Source organism: Mirounga angustirostris, unplaced genomic scaffold (assembly GCF_029215605.1).
Source record: "Mirounga angustirostris isolate CCGP_5_RB_7025 unplaced genomic scaffold, mMirAng1.0.hap1 SCAF_5, whole genome shotgun sequence".
Classification (NCBI taxonomy): Eukaryota; Metazoa; Chordata; class Mammalia; order Carnivora; family Phocidae; genus Mirounga; species Mirounga angustirostris.
The window spans coordinates 148,406,708-148,426,040 of record NW_026991713.1 but is presented as its reverse complement, the minus strand read 5'-3'; the positions used below and the strand labels follow the sequence as shown (position 1 = coordinate 148,426,040).

Below are 19,333 nucleotides of genomic sequence, written 5' to 3'. Positions count from 1 at the left end.
GGGCTGTTTACTGGATGGGGCCATGCCTGCTCATTTACATATCATCAGAGGCTCTTTGGCTGCAATGGTAGAGTCAGATTGGGACAAGTAGCACGGGGCCAGTGAAGCCTAAAATATTGACTACCGGGCCCTTTAAGGTAAGTGAGCCAATCCCAGCCTAGGAGATGGGGTACAGTGGTGGGGGAGACTGGATCCTAACCACGTTTTGCAGGTGCACTAAACAGTCCTGGTGAGCTTTAGGCCCTGGAGAGGACTAATGCTTGGGTCTCCAGCTGCTCTATGTGAGAGCTGGTTTTCAGCTGCTGCTTCTTTCCAACCAAGTGTAGGTCATCAGATCCCATGGGCGGCCCAGCCTGGGGCCGGCCCCTGTGAATGACGCTGTCTTCCTGCTGCCAGGCTGGTGTGTGGTCAGTTTAGAGGGCAGCCTTTAGCACCCGTGCCCTCCTGCCCCAATTTGAAGCCCATCAGCAGCCCCCGTGGGCTCCTCGACGAAGTCCAAGATAGTCAACCCATGCCCGAGAGGTCATTCCCACATGGCCTCATCTCCTGCGGTCTCCTGCCCCACACATCTCAGGCTGCTTGCAGGACCCACATGCATACCATGGTTTTCATAGCCCAGAGCCTGCCATCATCTGCCCAGGACGCACCCTGTTTAACCTGGCCCATCCATCAAGACCTTCTTCTAGAGCCCTCCTCGCCCTCCGGTTCTGGTTGGGCTGACGTCCCTGTCCTGGGCTCCCACACCATTACAGTAAGGATCAAACTGTGTAGCGATAGTGCGTTAGGTGTGGTCTTCCCTAGGACACCATGAACTCCTGGAAGGCAAGGCCCATCCAGAACCTTCTACTCCCTGGTTCTTGGCAGAGTGTGGTGTAGAGCTGTGCCCATGACAGGTGTCCTGAAAGCATGTTGAGCACTGGTCTCTCCTGAAACTGGGCCCAGGGCACCAGATAGATCTGCTCCCAAACCCTGAATGTCCCAGTACTCCAAACTCACTAAGAAGCAGCTGCTCTGATGGAGGAGAGAGCCCATCTGAGCATGACCCCAGCCCACCAAGCTGTCCATCCATCTCTGGGCTATAGTTGACAGGGCTGGTCACATCAGATTTATGGAGAAGGGACCTCAGTCATGCTGGGCCCCATGCTGCACAAGCCAATGGTAGGAGCGCAGTGAAGATTTGTGGATTAAAGAAATGACAATCAGCCCACAGCATCTGACCCTAGTGGTCACCCAGACCCTCTTGTTAAGCCACCTAAGAGAAATTCAGTGAGATCTCTTCATCTCTAATAGTGTCCTCAAGACTGGATGGCCTTTAGAATGAGCCAGGGAGCTTCAAAAAACACCAATGACCCTCTCCTCACTCTGATTTAACTGGCACTGGGCTTTTCAAATTCTCTCAAGGCGATTCTAGAAATGCGTAGCCAGAGCTGAGGGCCACACGCAGGGTTATGCTGGTTCAGCCCAGGGCCTCAGGCTGGAGAAGATCTTGCATGGGCTGGGACTCCATGTTTCTAAAAGGCTGTGCCTCTGCCCCCAGGAAACCATGAGGACAGGTCCCGTGGGATTCTCTGGCTGAGTGAAAGGGTTCTAGTTGACTGACTTTCTGACCACCCAGTTGGCCATCTCACAGAAGCCGTGGGGGTACTGGACTATAGAAGGACAGGTCCACCTGCTCACAGGAGCAAGGAGCTGGCTCAAAGGTCTGCCCAAGCTGAGCAGGCCCTATCACCTCTGGCAACAGGCGAATGAGGCCACTCTCCAGCCTGAAGTCAGAGGAAAACCCCCAGACACTGCCTGGCGCACTCAGCCCCTCTGCTCCTTGGGGATGGCACTGCTGTGCTTTGTTTGGATGGAGTCCTGACCAAGGCTCAGGGATGTGCTTACTCTGAGGTGGATGAAGTGGGGTCAGGGGTCAGTTGCCCGAGGGGTTTGTTGGAAAAAAGCCATGCGCCAGGGATAGGAGACACTTGCAAAGTGCAGTTTGGGGCTTCTAGCTGTTTGCAAATTAGAGGTCAATAAGAAGTAATTACCATCCCATGGGCTTGTTAGTTATGGGGTGCTGATTCTTCCAGCAGACCTCTGAGCCGTATCAGTAATAACAGAGGACAGGGAATAAGAGTAAAAATAATACAGAGAGGGAGGCTGGCAAGAGCAGGGGTCGGGGTCAGGCAGAGGTAGGAAGGAACACTGGAGTCGCTGACTTGCTGTGTAAGTCTAGGTAAGTTCCTTAACCACCCTGGGCCTCAGGAAACTTCAACTGCAAAATGAGCAGAGGTCTGCCTCTCCCCAGGCAGGTTCAGAAGGTGAGATAATGAATCCATGGAACATGCTTGGTACAGAGCTGGAAGCACAGAAGATGGCCCATCGAGGGGAGCAATATCACCGTCACATTGACAGGGAGCCTGCCCCATGTCACAGTGATGAGGGCCCGGGGGAGCCTGCCCCCCCGTCACAGGGACGGGGAGCCTGGCCCCTCACTCCGTGCTCAGCTTCCCTGCCTGGAACACCTTGTCACCTCCCACCCAGTCTGCTCCGATGAGTCCTCCTGTATCAGCCCATACCACCTACGCAGGGAAGCCTCCCTGATCCCCACTGGAGAAGACCAGGTTCCCTGTTATTAGCTAATCATTTGCCGGTACACTTATATGAATAATGCTGTTATTTTTCCAAGATTGCAAGCTCCATGTGGCAGGGCCATGAGTGTCTGGCTTGCTCATGGCTGTCACCTCAAACCCAACCCAGCACCTGTGGCTCAACAGATGCTCAATACACGTATGCTAAACAAAGGACTTCCACAGAAGCCCATCTGTGTAGAGCCATGACGGCAACGAGCTGAAGAACTCCCCAACCTCACATCACTGAAGAGCTTAACTACATATTAGGCCAGCCCTAGAACCTTCCAGAAAGTTTCTAAATTCACCCCTGACCAGCAGACCTTAAATCTCCACAGCAGAGGCTCTGGTGCTCAGCGGGCACACAAGCGTTCCCCACTGCAGGTCAGCGCTTTATTATTATTATTTTTTTTTGTAAAAAGAATTCTGGCTGAGAGCCAGCCCAGACTGCAAAAAGAAGGAGAAAAAGCTGTTGATACATCACACCTATTGGGCAGATGTCAACTGGCCTGGGGAAGCCTAGACAACCACTTAGTGCTGCCCGCCATGCACAGGCATCTCGGGCCTGATTTATCAGCGCGCTCTGACAGGCGTGCTCAGAAACCTCTTCTCGGCCCAGGAGCGAAGCCGGGCTCAGGAACCACGTGTGAGGGGCTGCAGTTGAGATCATGGTGTCCCAGCTACCAAATGCGGCTCCCCCAGGGCAAGGCTAGGAATGTCCTCAGGTGCCCAGGCCCTGAGGAGGACCCCAGGACACGGAACTGAGCAGACTGTGGGGGTGAGGGGGCAGAGGAGGGGATTTCAGCAGCACCACCAATCACTGTGTGACCTGGGGCAAGTTACTCAACCTCTCTGGGCCTCAGACTCCTCCGCTGTTAAGTAGGGGTAGTAACAGGGCCTTCCTCCCCAGGCTGTTGTGACCTGGATGTGGAGACACCTAGCCGGATGCTGGCGACGGAAGGCTCTTCAGGAAACCCTCTTCAGTGGTAGGTGAGCCATTCAGCCATTCTGACAGAGTGCAAAGTACCCCGGGGCTTCCTGGAGGTACAACCTGGCTGGTCACCTGACCTCCAGGGCCTCAGCTTCCCCCGGCTCCCCCCCACGGCATTATGAGAGTGTGAATGGGAAGTGCTTTGCTGAGCCTGAGGTGCTACATGGGGATGTAGGGGGGACAGCGCCATCCTCAGGAGCACATCTGTCACAACCAGGCAAGCTGCTCCCAAACCCATCACTGACCAAAGAGTCACCCACCCTGCCCCGGCTCTCAGCTTCTGGCGGACCCCGCTGCCCCCCCCCCCCCCACTGCTGTCTCCAATGCACTCCCCACCCGGTGGCCACAAGGAGCTCAGAGAAACACGGATCAGCTCTGTAGTCCCCGGCTTGAAATCCAGAGAGTTCGGATGAAATCCCCATCTCCCCCCAGCCTGCCACTCCCATCTGAGCAATCTTCTCCTCTACCCACCCCCTCTGACCCCCTGCATGCCAGTAGCCCTGGCAGGCCTCTAGGTGGCTTGCCTGTGTGCAGTTGCTCCCCCCCCCCCCCGTGACTTCTGGCACAGCGGACACCCCGTTTCTGTGTCTGCTTCTGCCACACGGGCTGCCAGCCGTACAGGGGCCCGGAACAGAGCTGCGGGATGTGCTCGGTGCGCACTTGCCAGAAGAATGCACAGTGGCTGAGGGGGCAATGGCTTTGGTGGCTCTGGCAGGGCGGGTGCCCGGAGGTCCTCTTGACTGGCAGAGCCTGAGAGCACCAGCGAGAACACTTGTGAGTGGCCTGGGGGAGCTGGGCCAGCTGCCCTGCAAGGGGCTAGAGCCCCGGCCATGAGGCCAGAAGCCCTGGCCTACCACCCCCGATGTCAACCTGGGCAGGCTGCTCTAGCCCTCTGGGCCCTGCCTCCCTCCTCTTCAACATCAGAGACTGTTACTTATGGGGCTGTTGTGAGGCCTCTTACAGGGTGCTGGCCCCGGGCTAAGGGAGGGAGGCTCTATTCTACAGAAGAAACTGAGGCTCAGGGGCCTTCCAGAACTTCCTGACAGCACACAGCTGTCAATGGGTAGGTGCCGAACAAGCTAGGGGGGCTAACTCCAGGGCATGTGCCCCTACCCTCCTCTCGGCGAGAGCTCCCTGGCAGGGCTGTCTGTCACGCGGTGTAGAGAGCGTGGGGGCATACTTGTGGCATATGGCAGATGCCCGAATGTTGGTAGCTTTTAAGCTGCTTGAGGCTGTGGGTGTCCCAGGAGGCATGAAGGGCCCCTCTGCTGACCCAGTGGGGACACAAGGCGGTACAGGGTGTTTTCTGCATCTGCTTTCTGCTGAGGTGGAGGCAAGAGGTCAGAGAGGGGACAAGGAACACGCCGTGCCTCCGCCGCGCAGGCACTGTTTCAGGATGCCAGAACGCTGCTCTGAGCTGTGGGATGTTTTCCTTGGGCATCAGGCTGGAAATCTGTTTTTTGTTTTTTGGGTTTTTTTTTAAAAAACATTTTTCCAGAATGCCCAAGATCTTATAAATGTCAACTATCTCAGAACATCCTGCAGGATACTAAGGGTAGGGGTGGGGGGCTCATTCCATCAACACCGACTCTTCCAGTCACTGGACTGACGCCAGGATTTACGAGGACCCCACCTGAGAGGCTGGAGTGTGCATCATCCCCAGCACCTGAGGCCCAACTGTCAGCCTGTGAAGTCAACATACTCAGAAAGCCACAACAAAGGGCGACTTGAGCTCAGAAGCTCCAGAGAACCTTTAAGTCAACTTAGCAAGAAAGGAAAGAACCCGGAGCAAGAGATAACCTTTTTCTCAAGAAGCAGGTAGAAGCATTACAAAGGGCAGGAGTTCGAAACTAGACTCAGTATCTCTGGGACCCTGGGTAGGGGCTCTGCATGTGAGTCTCGCTTGTCCCAGCTGCAAAAGCGGGGTTAGTGACACGACAGTTTTTACACATTTCTCTCTATTTTTATATAAAATAACTCGCTTAGTGCCTAGCAAGCACACAGCATGCATTCAATAAATGGGAATTTCATCCCGGAGCCTTACAAAGTCTGTGAAGTTAGAAGTATACCACATATGGTATGCACCTGAATTTTTATACCAAACCTGCACATATTTTCAGAGGAGTCATTGCAAATCATCCGCCAAACTTAGTATTTCATGCAGTTGAAGCATCTAATGCCCAAATGATGGGGTGATTTCAGGGACTTGAGTTCATGGCAGGCAACAATGGAGACAAAGTAAAACAATTCATTGGCCTCGATTTGCTGGGCTTTGGGATATCTTTTTGCAATTACTCTGGGGCTCAAGGAACAGGCTGTTTAAGTGTGAAGAGATGTCACAAGACAGCCATCCCTGCCACACTGGGATAATATTGACTTTCGGCCCTCTGGGAATCTGAGATGTTGAACAAATAATACTCTGTGTTTCTGGAGAAAAGCACATTCATACAAAATGCCATGGCCGGACAGCCACAAATAAAGGAAGCTGTATGGAGTCATGGGATGCTGGCTAGAGAGAGAGAGAAGAACTGAAGAAAGTCCTAACCCCAGCGGAGATGCCGGGAGGTAGGAGGAGAGCCCATGGGGGGAGCCATCATGACATCATGCTCCGTCTGCGACAAGCCAAGCAGAGGGCAGGCCAGCCCTTGGAGGCCCCGCACCCACTCCACTGGAAAGTTGCAGTCACCACAGCTCCTGAAGGCCTCCTGGACAGAACAATATCCCCAAGTAACGAGGATTTTGCTGGCTCACAAGTTGGGATCGTCAAAATGCCCTTGCTTAGAGACATGCACACAGAAGGTCCAGACAGAAAGTGAGACTCTTTGATAGCTTGCCTTAAACTAGCCCTGGGAGCCTCTCTCTCCCTCCACCCACATACTTCATTGGCCACCAAGTCCTGTTAGGGCCGCAGCCCTAGATATTTCTGGCCTCGCTTCATGGTTACTTGCTCCAGGGAAATCCTTGCGCAACGGTGTGCAGAGCGCTTGTTATTTAAGGACAAAAAATTGGCCCCAACCTGAATGTCTGTCAACGGGGGCCTGGCTAGATAAACAGGGGTTTGCCCACACGACGGACTGCTCAGCAGCAATAAAAATGAAAGCGGGCACTCTTATGAACTAACAGGAAAAAAAAGCCCAAGGCGTACTGTTGAGTGAAAACAGTGATGGTTTGTGTGGAAAAAACACAAAGGCCTTGCGACACTGTAGTACTAGCAGAGGACGCACATACACAGGGAAAGGTATAGAAGGAGGCGTGCCAAGCTGAGGGAGGGAGGGCCTCGGCGGAGAGGCCGCTTCTCATCCCTGCCAAGGGCACAGCGCCACCCACCGTGCAGGTGCGGCGCACCAACCGAAGGGTGGAGCGGGCCTTCTGTCTCTCTTCTGCCCTTCCTGACTCCAGAGAGGCAAAACCCAAGTCCCCGACTCCTCACTCCTTGGCCTTAGCACCTCCAAGGGCACACTCAGCAGTGCCACTTGGTTGGCATCGCATCCTCTGGGATCCCAAGGCAGGCACTATGACTGGTCCTTGGGAAGTGGTAAAGTGGTTCTCAAACCCAGTTCCGCGGGGGACCCTGGGGTTCCTGAAGCTATTTCACAGATATTTTAAGGTAAAAAATCAAATCAAGGTGGTCTTTTTCCAATTCACAGATAAAATAAAGGGTTAGGGTATTCTCATCTCTGGGTTTTATCCCACTAACAAGCCTTTGATCCTTGCCATTTGCTATCACTTGTCTGTTCATGAGAGCCGGTAGAACAAATGACTCAGCAGCAAAAAATAAACATCTATAGGAAAAGGTTCATAAAGTTTTTTCAAATTATTTGATGGGCTTTTCCTTTGGATGTAGACACTTGTGTCCACAGAATACGGTCATGTTCTCTACTGGTTTCCATGCCCCTGGCTCATGCTATTGGATGGAATACAATAGTTCACAGGGTTCCCAAAGCACACCTGATTCCCAGGTGTTCTGCCCCCCAACATGGGTTCATGGAGTGGGCCAGGTGCTTCCCTTCCCCGAGCTCAGGTTTCCTGGTCCGCCCACTGAGGAGTGGCATGGGCCTCCCAGGGCTGTCGCGTGGTTGCTTGGGAACTGTCCAGCTCAGGCAGACGTGAAGTAAGCGCTTGTGGTCAGTACCTCGGGGAGCGGGCCTGTGCTGGGCTTTGGCCAGAGATCTCTGCTCTTCTCTGGCCCTGGCTCTGCCTCTAGAAGCTATGGGGCCTCAGGCACATCCCAGAACGACAATCCTCATGGCCCTTTGGCAGGAGGTAAATTCTGCCCTAGTGTTTTATCAGCACCCGATGAAAAGTCTTTCTAAATGAGCAAATCTGTGCAACGGTGGTGTGTCTTTGTTATTTACAGCAGAAGGAGCTGCTGGATGATTAACTTTGTGCAAACTGATTTAACACGTAGAAAGGGAACCTATTATTTAGGGTCCCCAAGGTCAGCCCTGACTAATAACAATGACAATAAAAAATACCGAGAGCCTAACCTTCGCTGCACACTGCACACGCGTGAGGCGTCCTGCTAGGCACTTATGTGAATTAACTCCTATCACGCTCACGACAGCCTAATGAGGTGGGTGACATTTTCATCCCCGCTTTTTTTTTTTCTTTTGAATTGTGGTAAAATACACATAACCTAAAATTTACCATCTTAACTATTTTTTGTGTACAGTTCAGTAGCGTTCAGCACATTCACATTTTTTCTATGAATAAACACGCACCGGGGGCGAACCAACTGGCCCAAGGCCACGTAATGAGTCTACGGTGGGGCCAGGACTTGAAGCTGAACTGTCTGCTCCAGGGCTGTGCTAAGCCGCCTGCTTCTGCTGACTCTCACCTGGGCAAATGCTGTTGCTGAGAAAAGAAACCTGAGACGGAGGAGTGGCAAGATCAGTGGAAGAGGACACTGAATTTGCTTCGTGGGCACCTCAGGGTGGAGAGATTCAGCGCAGCCTATCTTGTCTTGGTGCTCTTCCTTTTCTCCTCACTGCCCTGCAATACCCGTGCTGGACCTGTCCCAGGAAGGCCGACAGGACCGAGCGCCGACAGGAGCCGCATCTGAAGGGCGGGCACGGGCGTGTGCGTACACACCAGCGCGCAGCCGTGCCGCTTGCTCCGACACGTGCCCGCCCGTTCTGGGCTGCCAGCAAGGCTGCCCCCGGGGGCCCGCCTGAGCCAACAGAACATTCCCAAGTGCAGCCAAGGTCAAAGGGCAGAGTGAAGCTGGGGTCTGGTCTCTTCTCATGCCCTCCAGCAAAGGCTCCCCGCTTTCTTGCCCATGAGCAACCCGGGCAGTGTTCCCTGCTCTCTGACATGCTCCACAAGGCTCCCGGGCACACAGGCGCTTTGAGAGTTTAAGGTGGGTAATGACCCCGAAAAGTGAAGCAACACTCAATTCTTTGGAACTCTTTCCTCCTCTCCGTCTCCGCCCCCCGAGAAAGGCTCATGGGACCTGAAGGCTGCCTCTGCCTGTGTGCTCTGTTTCGCAAGAGCATTCCTCAGACACCGAGTGCCTGTGTGTCGACTGGGATAGAGTCCAAATCTGGGGGCACGTTCCAGGTGAGGGAACCTTACGGGCCCTGCTTCAGGAACGTGGTTCCTTGTGGGCTGTGTGCTCCCAGCCGGACAGCGTGCTCACTCGCCTTCTTTGTGGCTGCCCTGGGGACTCCAAGAAGAGGCGTGGAAAGCAGGGACCCCCAGGACTCAGCTCAGGGATGATTTTTGCGTGGAACCTGATCCCCACATCCCCGACCCAACCGCTCAAAGGCTATTCTCTTAGACACGACTGCCAGAAAGCTTTGAAGAGAGCTCTAATCCTGCTGCTTTTGCACTGGCAAGATTTCTAAGTCTCATTTCTGCTTTTTGGTCTTCATGGACCAGGAATGCATCTCTACAAGGATGGGCCTTCATGTGCTCTACCCAGTCTGGAAGTGGTGGTTGCGGGGGTGGTGGGGGGGTGGAGGGGGGAGAAGGGTGTCTTTCCGTGTGGCTGCTTTGCAGGCAAGCTGGGGTTTAGTGTGTGTGAGTGTGATGCGTGGAAGACGGGAACGGGGAATGCTGTGTCTAAGCCAGGGCCACCTGAAGGCCCCCTCTTTAACGAGGGTCTGTCTCGCCAACCTCTGACAATCAGAGCTCGGTGGTAGAGCCGTCAGGGCTTGGCCACCACCAATGCCAGCCTTGAGGCGAGAGGGGGATTTAGAGATATGGCTCTCAGCCTGCCCTGTGTGAGCCCTGCAGCCTTGGTGCAAGCCTTGGCTTCCCATATGTAGATCAGGACAAGCGCTCCCAGCTCCCAGCATTGTCCAGAGCATAGAATCAATGCATACCGAGCACCTGGCACAGTTCATTCTTCTGGTCAAACTATCCCGCACTCCCAGAAGCAGATGATGTTTTCTCTCTGACACACACCCACTTTTGGAGCCAACAACGTGGTTTGGCCTGATCCTAGTGAGGCCTCAGGTGGCTGGCTGTGGGCAGGCCTTTATTTCTAAAATCAGCAAAGGAGAATTCCCTTCAGATGTGTCAAAGCGGAGTCAGGAACCGAGAGGCAGGTGGGTGCTGGAGGCAGCAGAAGGGCAGGCCGACCTGAGTGCACAGCCTCTCTGCAGGAGGGGCATCTGGTAGGACCTTGGGCAGCTTGTTTCCTCACAGGCACAAAAGGAAAATGGCAAAACCTCCTTTCTGAGGGTTGCTGGATCAAATGAGAAAATTGCATAAAGTGCTTAGCAGCTCAATACGTCTTGCTTAAAAATAAGTAAATAAATAAAGGCCTCAGGGTCAGAATCAAGTTTCTCTAAGTCACTGACCCAGTGGCTAGAGTCTCTGGCCGGGGAGCTAAAGGCTGGGAGGGGTGGCTAAGGGGGAGTGGGGCGTTGAGGAGATTGGAGGAAGGTGGCAGGGAGCTTCTCCTTCCGGCGGGACCCCAGAAAGGCCATTCTTCTTGCCTTGGGGAGCTGGAAGGAGGGAAGTGGCTCCAGTGTTATAATCAGAAACAAGACAAATAATGGGCCTAAAAATTTAGTTTCTGGGAAACACTGTCACGAGATGACATTAGCACCTAGTACGTGATCCCAGGAGAGAAGTTAGGACTGAGGTCTATGAATTAAACATTGATTTTTTTTTTTTGGCTGTCAGTCCTAGGCTTCATGGTCAGCTCAGCTGGCTCTGAGAACACTGTAATCTTCGCATTCTTCCTCAGTTACTCAGCTGCCAAGGGTTGGCCCTGGAACCGCGCTGCCTTTCCACAGAACTGTTAAGTGTTCTGGGTCAGTGACTGATAGGGCCAGTTTGTTTGCCTTTGATAAAGATAACACTTGTGGAAAGCACAGCACTCCCCCTGTGCTCAGAGATTTACATGTTTGCTCAGAGACAGATGGTGCCCTGGACCCAGTAGAACATGGAGTCATGGGACAAGAAGAGAGGAAAGCAGAGCTTGGCCCTTGCGGGATGAAGTCTGACTCTCCAGTTGGCATTCTGAGCCAACTGGTGCAGGTGCCAGAGCCGGGTCTGAGCAAGACAGCAACGCCCCTGCAGCCGGAGTTTACAGGCTGCTGGGGAAATGAGACACTGAGCAATTCATCCCGCCCAGCCTCCATCTAGCAATCCACGTCCCTATCCCGCCTTCGACAGTCACTGAGCACTTGCTCGCCAAGTGTCAGCAGGGGAGGGCAAGACAAACAGGAACCCCAAGGCCTTCCACACGAGTGCAGGGCAAGCGACACAGACGACATATGGGTCAACTTTAGCTAATGGCAAGGGCTCTGAAGACTGTGGGAAAACCATCCCACTCGGATGAAGATATTCCAAAGAACTGGGAGCAGGTGTTCAAATAAAAACTTCCACATGCACACTCATAGCAGCGCTGTAAGTGCTTGCCCAAAGGTGAAAACCAGCCATGTGGCCATCAGTGGGTGAAAGAATGGATGAATGAGATGTGGTCCATCCACACAGTGTCTAGCTCTGACACATGCTACAACGTGGAGGAACCTCGAACACGTGACACTAAGTGAACGAAGCCAGACACAAAAGGCTACACGACGTAGGACATATGTGAAACGTCCAGAACGGGTTAAGTCCATCAAGACAGAATACAGAGCAGTGGTTGCTGGGGGCTGGGGAAGGGCGAATGGTGAGCGACCGTTCGATGGGAACAGGCTTTTATTTGGGGGGTGATGAAGGTATTGTGGAACTAGCAGAGGTGGTGGTGGCACAAGACTGCGAATGTACTAAACGCCACTGAACTGTATCTTTTCAAAAGGTTTTATGTGAATTTCACCTCAATTAAACAAAACCAGCTGCTGCACAGAGAGGGCCTGGGGGGTGTCGGGGCCCCCAGCAGAGGCCCCCCTGAGCAGGTATCTGAGCAGAGTCCTGAATGCTGAGAAGGAACCAGCCACACAGAGGGCTCCAAGCAGAAGTCTGGATTAGAATTGGGAAGGGCGGGGGGTGAGGGGCTGAGCAAGAGGGACCGTGGAGTTCTGCCCACCTCCATGTCACCATGACCTGCCAGGTGAACACCTGTGAGCAGCCTCTGGGCCAGGAGGAGTCAGAGTGGGGGTTAAGGCTGCCCTGGAAGGCTGAAGCCCTGGCCCTCTGACTGGAGGCTGCTGCCCATGCCTCCCACCCCCACACCAGGGGCACTTCCAGGAATGGCTTCTGCTCTGGGGTGGGCCAGTCCACTTGGTGTTTATGGAAAGATGCCTCAGTGGTCTAGTTTTGGACACCCCGCCTCCCTTGGCAGATTCCGGCAATCAGCTGTCACCTTGGGTTGGTGGGACAGGTCCCTCGAGGGCACAAACCATGGAAGGCTGCATCTCAAAGGCCAACTCTAGAGCTGGTCGTGCCTGTGCACCTGGACACGCTGCTGATGACCCAGCCGCCCCAGCCAGGCATGCACCCAAGCCTCTACCCTTGTGGAGTAGAACTTTCTGCAGGGGAAAGAGCCATGAACATGAAATCAGCCAATACAGAGAATTTGTGATTTCTCTCCAAGCCCAATGGAAAAAGAAAAATACACCGAAGTGGCTAGTCACCTAAGAGCCCTGATTTATATTCTACTTTAGTATCTCTTCCAAGGAAATGGAAGGTACATTTTCATCAAATATAATCATTTACAGCTTGTAAAGGGGGGACAAACTGCTCTGTGATGGCCACCTGGGCTACAGATGAAACGGAAGACATGTCATAACACAGCTAGTCCCTCTAGCAGTCACCCCGAGGCAGGTGGCCAGAACTGTCTTCTCTACTGGGGATTATCCCCTAGGCGGGGGTGAGGGTCCCACACAGCCTGGGGTTTTGCAGCCGTGTGGCCTAGGGTGAGGGAAACAGAGCAAGACCATTCCCAAAGTTGGGGGGGGAAGCGACAGGGGTGCACTCACGGGCTGTGGATGCCACGGCATCAGAGGCCAATCTAGGCCGTACTTCTGATGACCCCCTCTGGCCCCACTGTTTGGTTTTTGAAAACTTTCAAGGTGAGGGTGAGGAAATTCATGAGGTGCAACCAACTGAAATCTATCACGTGAGTGCACTTGCCTGCCCCGGATGCACAACTTGTTCACTCTGGTGACAGAAATGAAGCAGAAGAATGCTTAAGATCTTCTGGGGTCTCCATTCTCTGGTGTCCCTTCCCTAGTCCAAGGGCCATGGACTAAACAACCCGAGGTCTAGGGCCCCAGAGAGAACTTCGTCTTCCTGGTGTTCACGCAGGAAGAAGGCATTAGTGGGATCTGCTCTAAGGCTGTGCAAAGCCCAAGTGTGGGCTCATTCTTCATCCAATAAATACTGAATGAAGGCACAATGCTAGGTGCTGAGGTACAGCAATAAACAGGACAGACCAGGTGTCCATGGAAGTGACCTTCTCCGTGCGGAAGAAAGACCGCAGCCTGGTACCCAAACGTATCATCCAGGTAAAGAACTGCAGAGAAAATAAACCAGGCTAATGGGATGGAGGAAGGAGGGGTGGATCAGGAAAGGCCTCTCGGAGGAGGCGGCATGCAGACTGAGGCCTGTGCAGTAGGAAGAGGCAGCCACACACAGATCTGGGGAAGAACATCCAATGAGGAGGCCCTAAAGCAGGAGAGAGGCCAGTGACTTGGAGGAATGGTTCTAAACCAGTCTGGAGAACCTTGGGGCCCTCCCAGGGTCAGAACTACTCACATAAAAATAATAACAAGAACTACTCACACAAAAATAAGACAGCATTTTCCTTTTATATTCACTCTCCCAGGAGTATACGGGGGAGCTTTCCAGAGGCCACACAGTGTATGCTATGACAACAGATTAAAAGCAGAAGCAGATGCAGGAGTCCAGCTGCCTTCTATTAAGCCAGATATTACAGAGATTTGCAAAAATAGAAAACATGAAGTTTGTGTTTTGTTTTTTTTTTGCTTTGGAAAACAGTTATTGTTCATTAAAAACTATGTTATTTATATTTACATGTGATAGGTGTATTTTTATTTAAAAAATAAATATGTAAATAGTTAAAGCATTTCTCAGTTTTAATTTGTCCTACCTGAAATATTAATAAATATAATCCACATAAACTCTACCTCTTTGGGACCCTTGATACTTTTTCTTAAGGGTCTAAAGGGGATCCTGAAGCCAAAACTTTGAGAAGCACTGACTCAGAGGAGCAGCAGGGGCTGGTATGGCTGGGGTATGGGATGGAAGGAAGGGGGGGGGGCTGCATCTGAGGGGCCAGCTGGGGCCAATCTCATAACAACCACACAAGACCGAGTGAGAGATTCGGATTTTGTTCCAAGTGCAACGGGAAGCTGCTAGAGGGTTGCAGAGAGGGGCATGATGAGATCTATGTTCTAGAAAGATCCCTCTGGCCAAAGGGAAGAGGTGAGGCTGGATGCCTGAGAACACTGAAGAAGCTCCTGCATGATCTAGGGCGAGGGCTGGTGGCCAGGACAGGGAGAAAAGTTGGGATGTACTCTGGAGGCAGAGGAGGCCAGTGGGGATGGGACGGGAAAGAGGAGGATCAAGGATGATTCCAGATGCTGGGCGGCTGTGGGGCAGGCTACAGAGATAGCAGGTGGTGAGGAAGGGCAGGGCGGGGAGAGCTCCCCTCCCTCTGTCTGAGTCACGCTGAGGCTCACAGATTTCACTTGCTCTCCAATACAGGCCATTTCGGGAAGGCAGCAAGGCCTCTCTCCCCAAGGGCCCAGAGCAGTCACCCTTGGGGGCACAATTGGGGTGAATGGCCCACTCTCCACCCCGCAGCTGAGCGGCACTTCCAGGGGCTGTCAGGGGCGAGAGACAGGGAAGGGGCAGATGGCCAGTTTCGGCAGCTACCTTTGCCCTGCCACAGTCTCAAATACCCCAACCCTGGGACCAGCAACAGGAGAGAGGCATTCCAGCTATGCCAGCATCCCTGCCAGGCAGGCCCAGGCCATGGTAGACAGGACCATACCCCCAGCACTAGATGACCTCACTTTTCCCCTGGAGCCCAGGCAGGGTGGGAGAAGTTAGCAATCAGGCATTGTAAAGCCTTCTGCAAACAGAGAGATGATTATGCAGATGCCGAAGAATGTGACATTTGGCTCTAACTATTTATTTACACTTGCCTTGTTCCAAAAAGGATGGAACGGAAATAAGGCCGGGGTTTTTCTCCTTAACCCATTCATTCCTGAGATGAAACCCTAATGACCCTAAAGAAATGATTTCTTAATATAATGTCTGATGTCAGTTATATCTCAATTACAAAAATCACAAGGCAGTGCTTATAGAAATGTTATAAAAATTATAACTGTGTGTAAAAAAAAAAAAAAGAACTAATGAAAGAAAATGGAATGATTTCTTACCAAGCCGATCTTTATTTAACCCAGACTCATGGCCATCATTTATATTTACTTAGCAACCATCCCTACAGAACGTGAAGAAACCTGGACAATTTTTAACAGAGAATCCTCCAGGGGCGCCTGGGTAGCTCAGTCGGTTAAGCGTCCGACTCTTGGTTTCGTCTCAGGTCATGATCTTGTGAGATCAAGCCCGGCGTTGGGCTCCATGCTTAGTGCAGAGTCTGCCTGACATTCTCCCTCCCTCTCTCTCTGCCCCTACCCACCCCTCAAATAAATAATCTTAAAAAAAAAAAAAAATCGTCCAGACCCTGGAGTAGGCACAAATCATCTCCTATTTCATAGCTGAAAATGGAGGTGGTGCCACAATCGTTCTTATAGACCAAGACTGGTTTCAAGGATGGAAACAGTCACAGACTAGTGGGTGGCAGTGTGAACCGGTACACTTTTCCAGAGCGCACGTTGGGACTACATATGTCACGAAGAAAAGCCTCCCCTTCGACTCGGCAGACCCACTGCTGAGAATTTATCCCACAGACACTCAAGATTTGCAACAGTTATATCAAGGCCCCGAGGATGTTCTCTATGACACTGGAAGAGCAAAACACTGGAAATGACCCAAATGTCCATCAATGCAACACGATATAAAAGATCTTCTTGTCCAGCCATACAATAAAATACCATACAAGAGTTAATTATTAATTAGCATGAAGTCAATCTATATGCATTGACATGTAACACTGAATTAAGTGGGGGGTAAAAAGGCAAGGTGCAGAATTACATATATGGTATGACCCCATGTGTAAAAACTGACAAGAAAAAACATACATGGCATAAAATGAACATTTCTAAAATGATAAGCAAGGAACCGGTAACAGTGATTCCTTCTGGGGCAAAGCTGACTCATTTCTCATTTTATCATGTCCTGCTTGGGTTTTAAAATATCATATACTTACAGTATATATATTTCTAAAATAAATTAATGAAATCAAAGAACGAATATAGGATAAATCAGAGTGGAAGGAAAAGAAGGACCCTGATTTTGGACAGGTCCTTACGGCCGCACTTTAAATCAACAGCTGTTCTTAAATCGATAACTGCTTTCAAACACATTTTGCAACGTATCAACTGAAGTTCGAAACCCCAAACGCTTGCAGGGGACAGCCTGGACAACTTTCAGAAGTTTTGTAATCAAGGGCAAGGTTCTCTTTCGAGGGATCGGGGTGCACATGGATTGACTTAAGGTAGACGCACCAGAACAGGAAGGGGAAAGCCCGCCGGCCCTTTTGGAGAAGCAAGCTGCCCTTGAACTTTCTCTTTGTGTTTCTTTTTTTGGGAGGGGGTTGGTTTCAAGATGAGCACTGGAGAGAGTGGGCAGAGGTGCCCCCAGCTCCTGGATGGAAGACCCTGCCTGGCACAGCCCGTGGGGAGCTCTCACTTCTTCAGGGGCTCTAAGAGGAACCATGCATACTGTCTCTCTAGTCATCCTACATGGAGAAGGAAACCACTCCCCCACAACCTCATTACTAGCAATCTAAGTATTTCCAAGAAATTTCCAAGAAACTTCTTAGTCTTAATTCTGAGAAGTTCCTCCACATTCCCAGAAAATCTCTGGAAAACCAAACCCAGGCAGCAGAATACCAAAGAGAAAGCCAAGATTTATTTCTAGGGCTTGTGTTTCATCCTGTGCCATACTTTGATGAATCCTAAGAAATGGGTGCTTCCAGCCGAACGGACTCTGAGAGGCGCAGGGAAGCTCGCTCGCACAGGCTCCACAGAGAGCAAGCCCTGGAGCCCCAGGCGGGGACGAGAGGCGGCGCGGGGTGGGGGCGGCTTACCTGGCACCTTGTCCACTGACGCGAACACAGAGCGCTGCACCGTGGGGTCGCTGCTGCCCCGGCGGCACTGGTCGTAGAAACGGAAAGGCAGGTGCTGGGTAGAAGAGGAGGAGCCAAGTCTGAACCCCAGGACTTCGGTCGTCGGCTGGATCGGGAGGTCCAGGAGGGCTACGTTCAAACAACACCGTGGTTCATGCTCATCGCGTGGGCCACGGGTACAGGTGGCGGCCTCTGGGTTGGGGGGGTGCGGCACGCGCAGCCAGAGTGGCCGCAGCTCTACCAGGCATATCACTCGGACAGTGCCAAGCAGGCAGCCAGCAGCCTCAGGCTGGGGAGACCCAGGTGACCCCAAAGGTTCCTCCTGAGCTCAAAACACAGTTGGTGCCTGGCGAGGGATTCAGAGATGGATGCCAGCCAGTCTCCGCTCTGGATCCTTGGCTTCCGCACGCAAAAGACCCTTGCCAGGCTTCACCGCGGGTGTCATTTCAGACCCCAAAGCAAACGGGGCCAATTCTGCCCTGCAAGTTCCCATATGTACATGCGCATGGGGAAGAGTGTGTGAGGGCGAACCTACCCGCGTGTGTGTGTATGTATTTATGAGCGTGTGCTTATCTGTCACACTTGCCGTCTTCCCTGGCATAAACCAATCTCATGATATAGCAATTTGGAGGAGCTTTTTAAAATCAATTTAAGGAATACCCAAGGCGTTAGTTCGAACAGCCACTTTATGGCATAACTCTCAATTTTCAAATGAAATATCTACCCTTCGTGCCAGCAGTGAGAAATTGCTTTACATTAAAAACAACAACAACAACAACAAACCTTCTGAAAATAAATCTTCAGAGAAAGGACTGAATGATTTAAGTCACTTTGCACATTACAAAATGCTTCTGTAATGATTTCATAGGCCAAGTTTCAGCTAAGTGAGAAATGAAACAGGGACTGCCTGGGACGCAGGCCTGGGCAAATCAACAGGGCAGGCACGGCAAAGAACCGAATCTGTCATGTCCAGAGGACCCAGCCCACCAAGTGTTTATTTTTCGGTAATCCCTTTAGAAGGCGCCCCTCCTCCCCAAGCCGGCTGGAAATCCTCCCAGCAACCACACCAGAATGACCATCGGTGCTTGGACTGAAAGGCGTTGGTGTCTGGAGAAAGACTATTTATAATTTGAGCAGCTAGACAGAATGCCTTTCCCTGGGGGAATGCCGTGCTGTCAGCCCTGATGAATGGAACGCCCTCGTTTCAGTGCCTTGATTTCTAAGAAAGCTCGAGCCTTCCTGCAAGGGGCAGCATTAGGCCTCCTCACAAATCCACCACAGTGCCTGTGACGCGTACACCGACTTCTGAGTTTAGTGCTGGGTCATTGTGGCCCTCTCACCAAGCAGGGCTGCCTCTCACGAGAGCTGGAGGGAGAGGGGGAAGGGATGAGCTTTAGAGTCAGAAGTTCTGCATTTGGGTTCTGCCAACTCGCTCCTTGTGTGACTCTGGGCAAGTCACTGAGCCTCAGTTTACTCTTCGGAGAAATGGGCAAAACAGACCCTACTAATCTTAAGGTTAAGGATCAAAGGCAGAAGAGGAATGTCCAAGCATTTTTAAGTATAAGCTAGAAGATCCTGTGTGCCGGAGAACAGCTCTCCCACACGGACACCTGACTGCTCATGGCCTCTTGCTTGGTTAGGGAGGATTCTCCTTCCCTTCCATGTAGCCCTAGAAACTCTATAGAAATCGAACACCTGGGGAATGGGGAATTCTGAGCAGATTCTCTGTCCTTTCACCAGAACACAATGAACTCCTAAACCATAGGTGTCCTCTTCTAGAGGTCCATGTGAGAGCCCGAGGGCTCCAAGGACAGCCACCAGAGTTGGCCACTCACCGGCTATCCTCTGCATCTTCATGCGCCTTGCCTGGATGCGGCCCTTGGCCAGGCGCTGCTTGGCAATGATGCAGCGGATGTGGTCTGAGAACACGAAGGTGGCCTGGAGGATCGGGAAGGGCTTGGAGTGGGGGCTGGACGCAGGCTTGTGGATGGTGATGTTCAGGGCGCGGCTGTCATCTTCCACGCCGGTCACCTGCATGTCCTATAGAAGAGG

General features: G+C 52.2%; 1 protein-coding gene across 15 annotated transcripts in view; it reads right to left on the bottom strand.

Moving 5' to 3' along the window:
• CLEC16A (C-type lectin domain containing 16A) overlaps positions 1–19,333 on the bottom strand; it is a 203,776-nt gene that overhangs the window by 32,266 nt on the left and 152,177 nt on the right. For 6 of the 15 annotated variants that reach the window (XM_064592545.1, XM_054507507.2, XM_064592547.1 and 3 more), the window contains 2 exons: positions 19,117–19,321; positions 17,243–17,336 (listed from right to left, as the gene is read on the bottom strand). In XM_064592545.1, the coding sequence (XP_064448615.1) occupies positions 17,243–17,336; positions 19,117–19,321 (299 nt within the window). Of the gene's footprint in view, positions 1–17,242; positions 17,411–17,462; positions 18,647–19,116; positions 19,322–19,333 lie in introns of those variants that run through there. The other 9 variants (XM_064592546.1, XM_064592548.1, XM_045874976.3 and 6 more) reach the window with 3 other exon arrangements.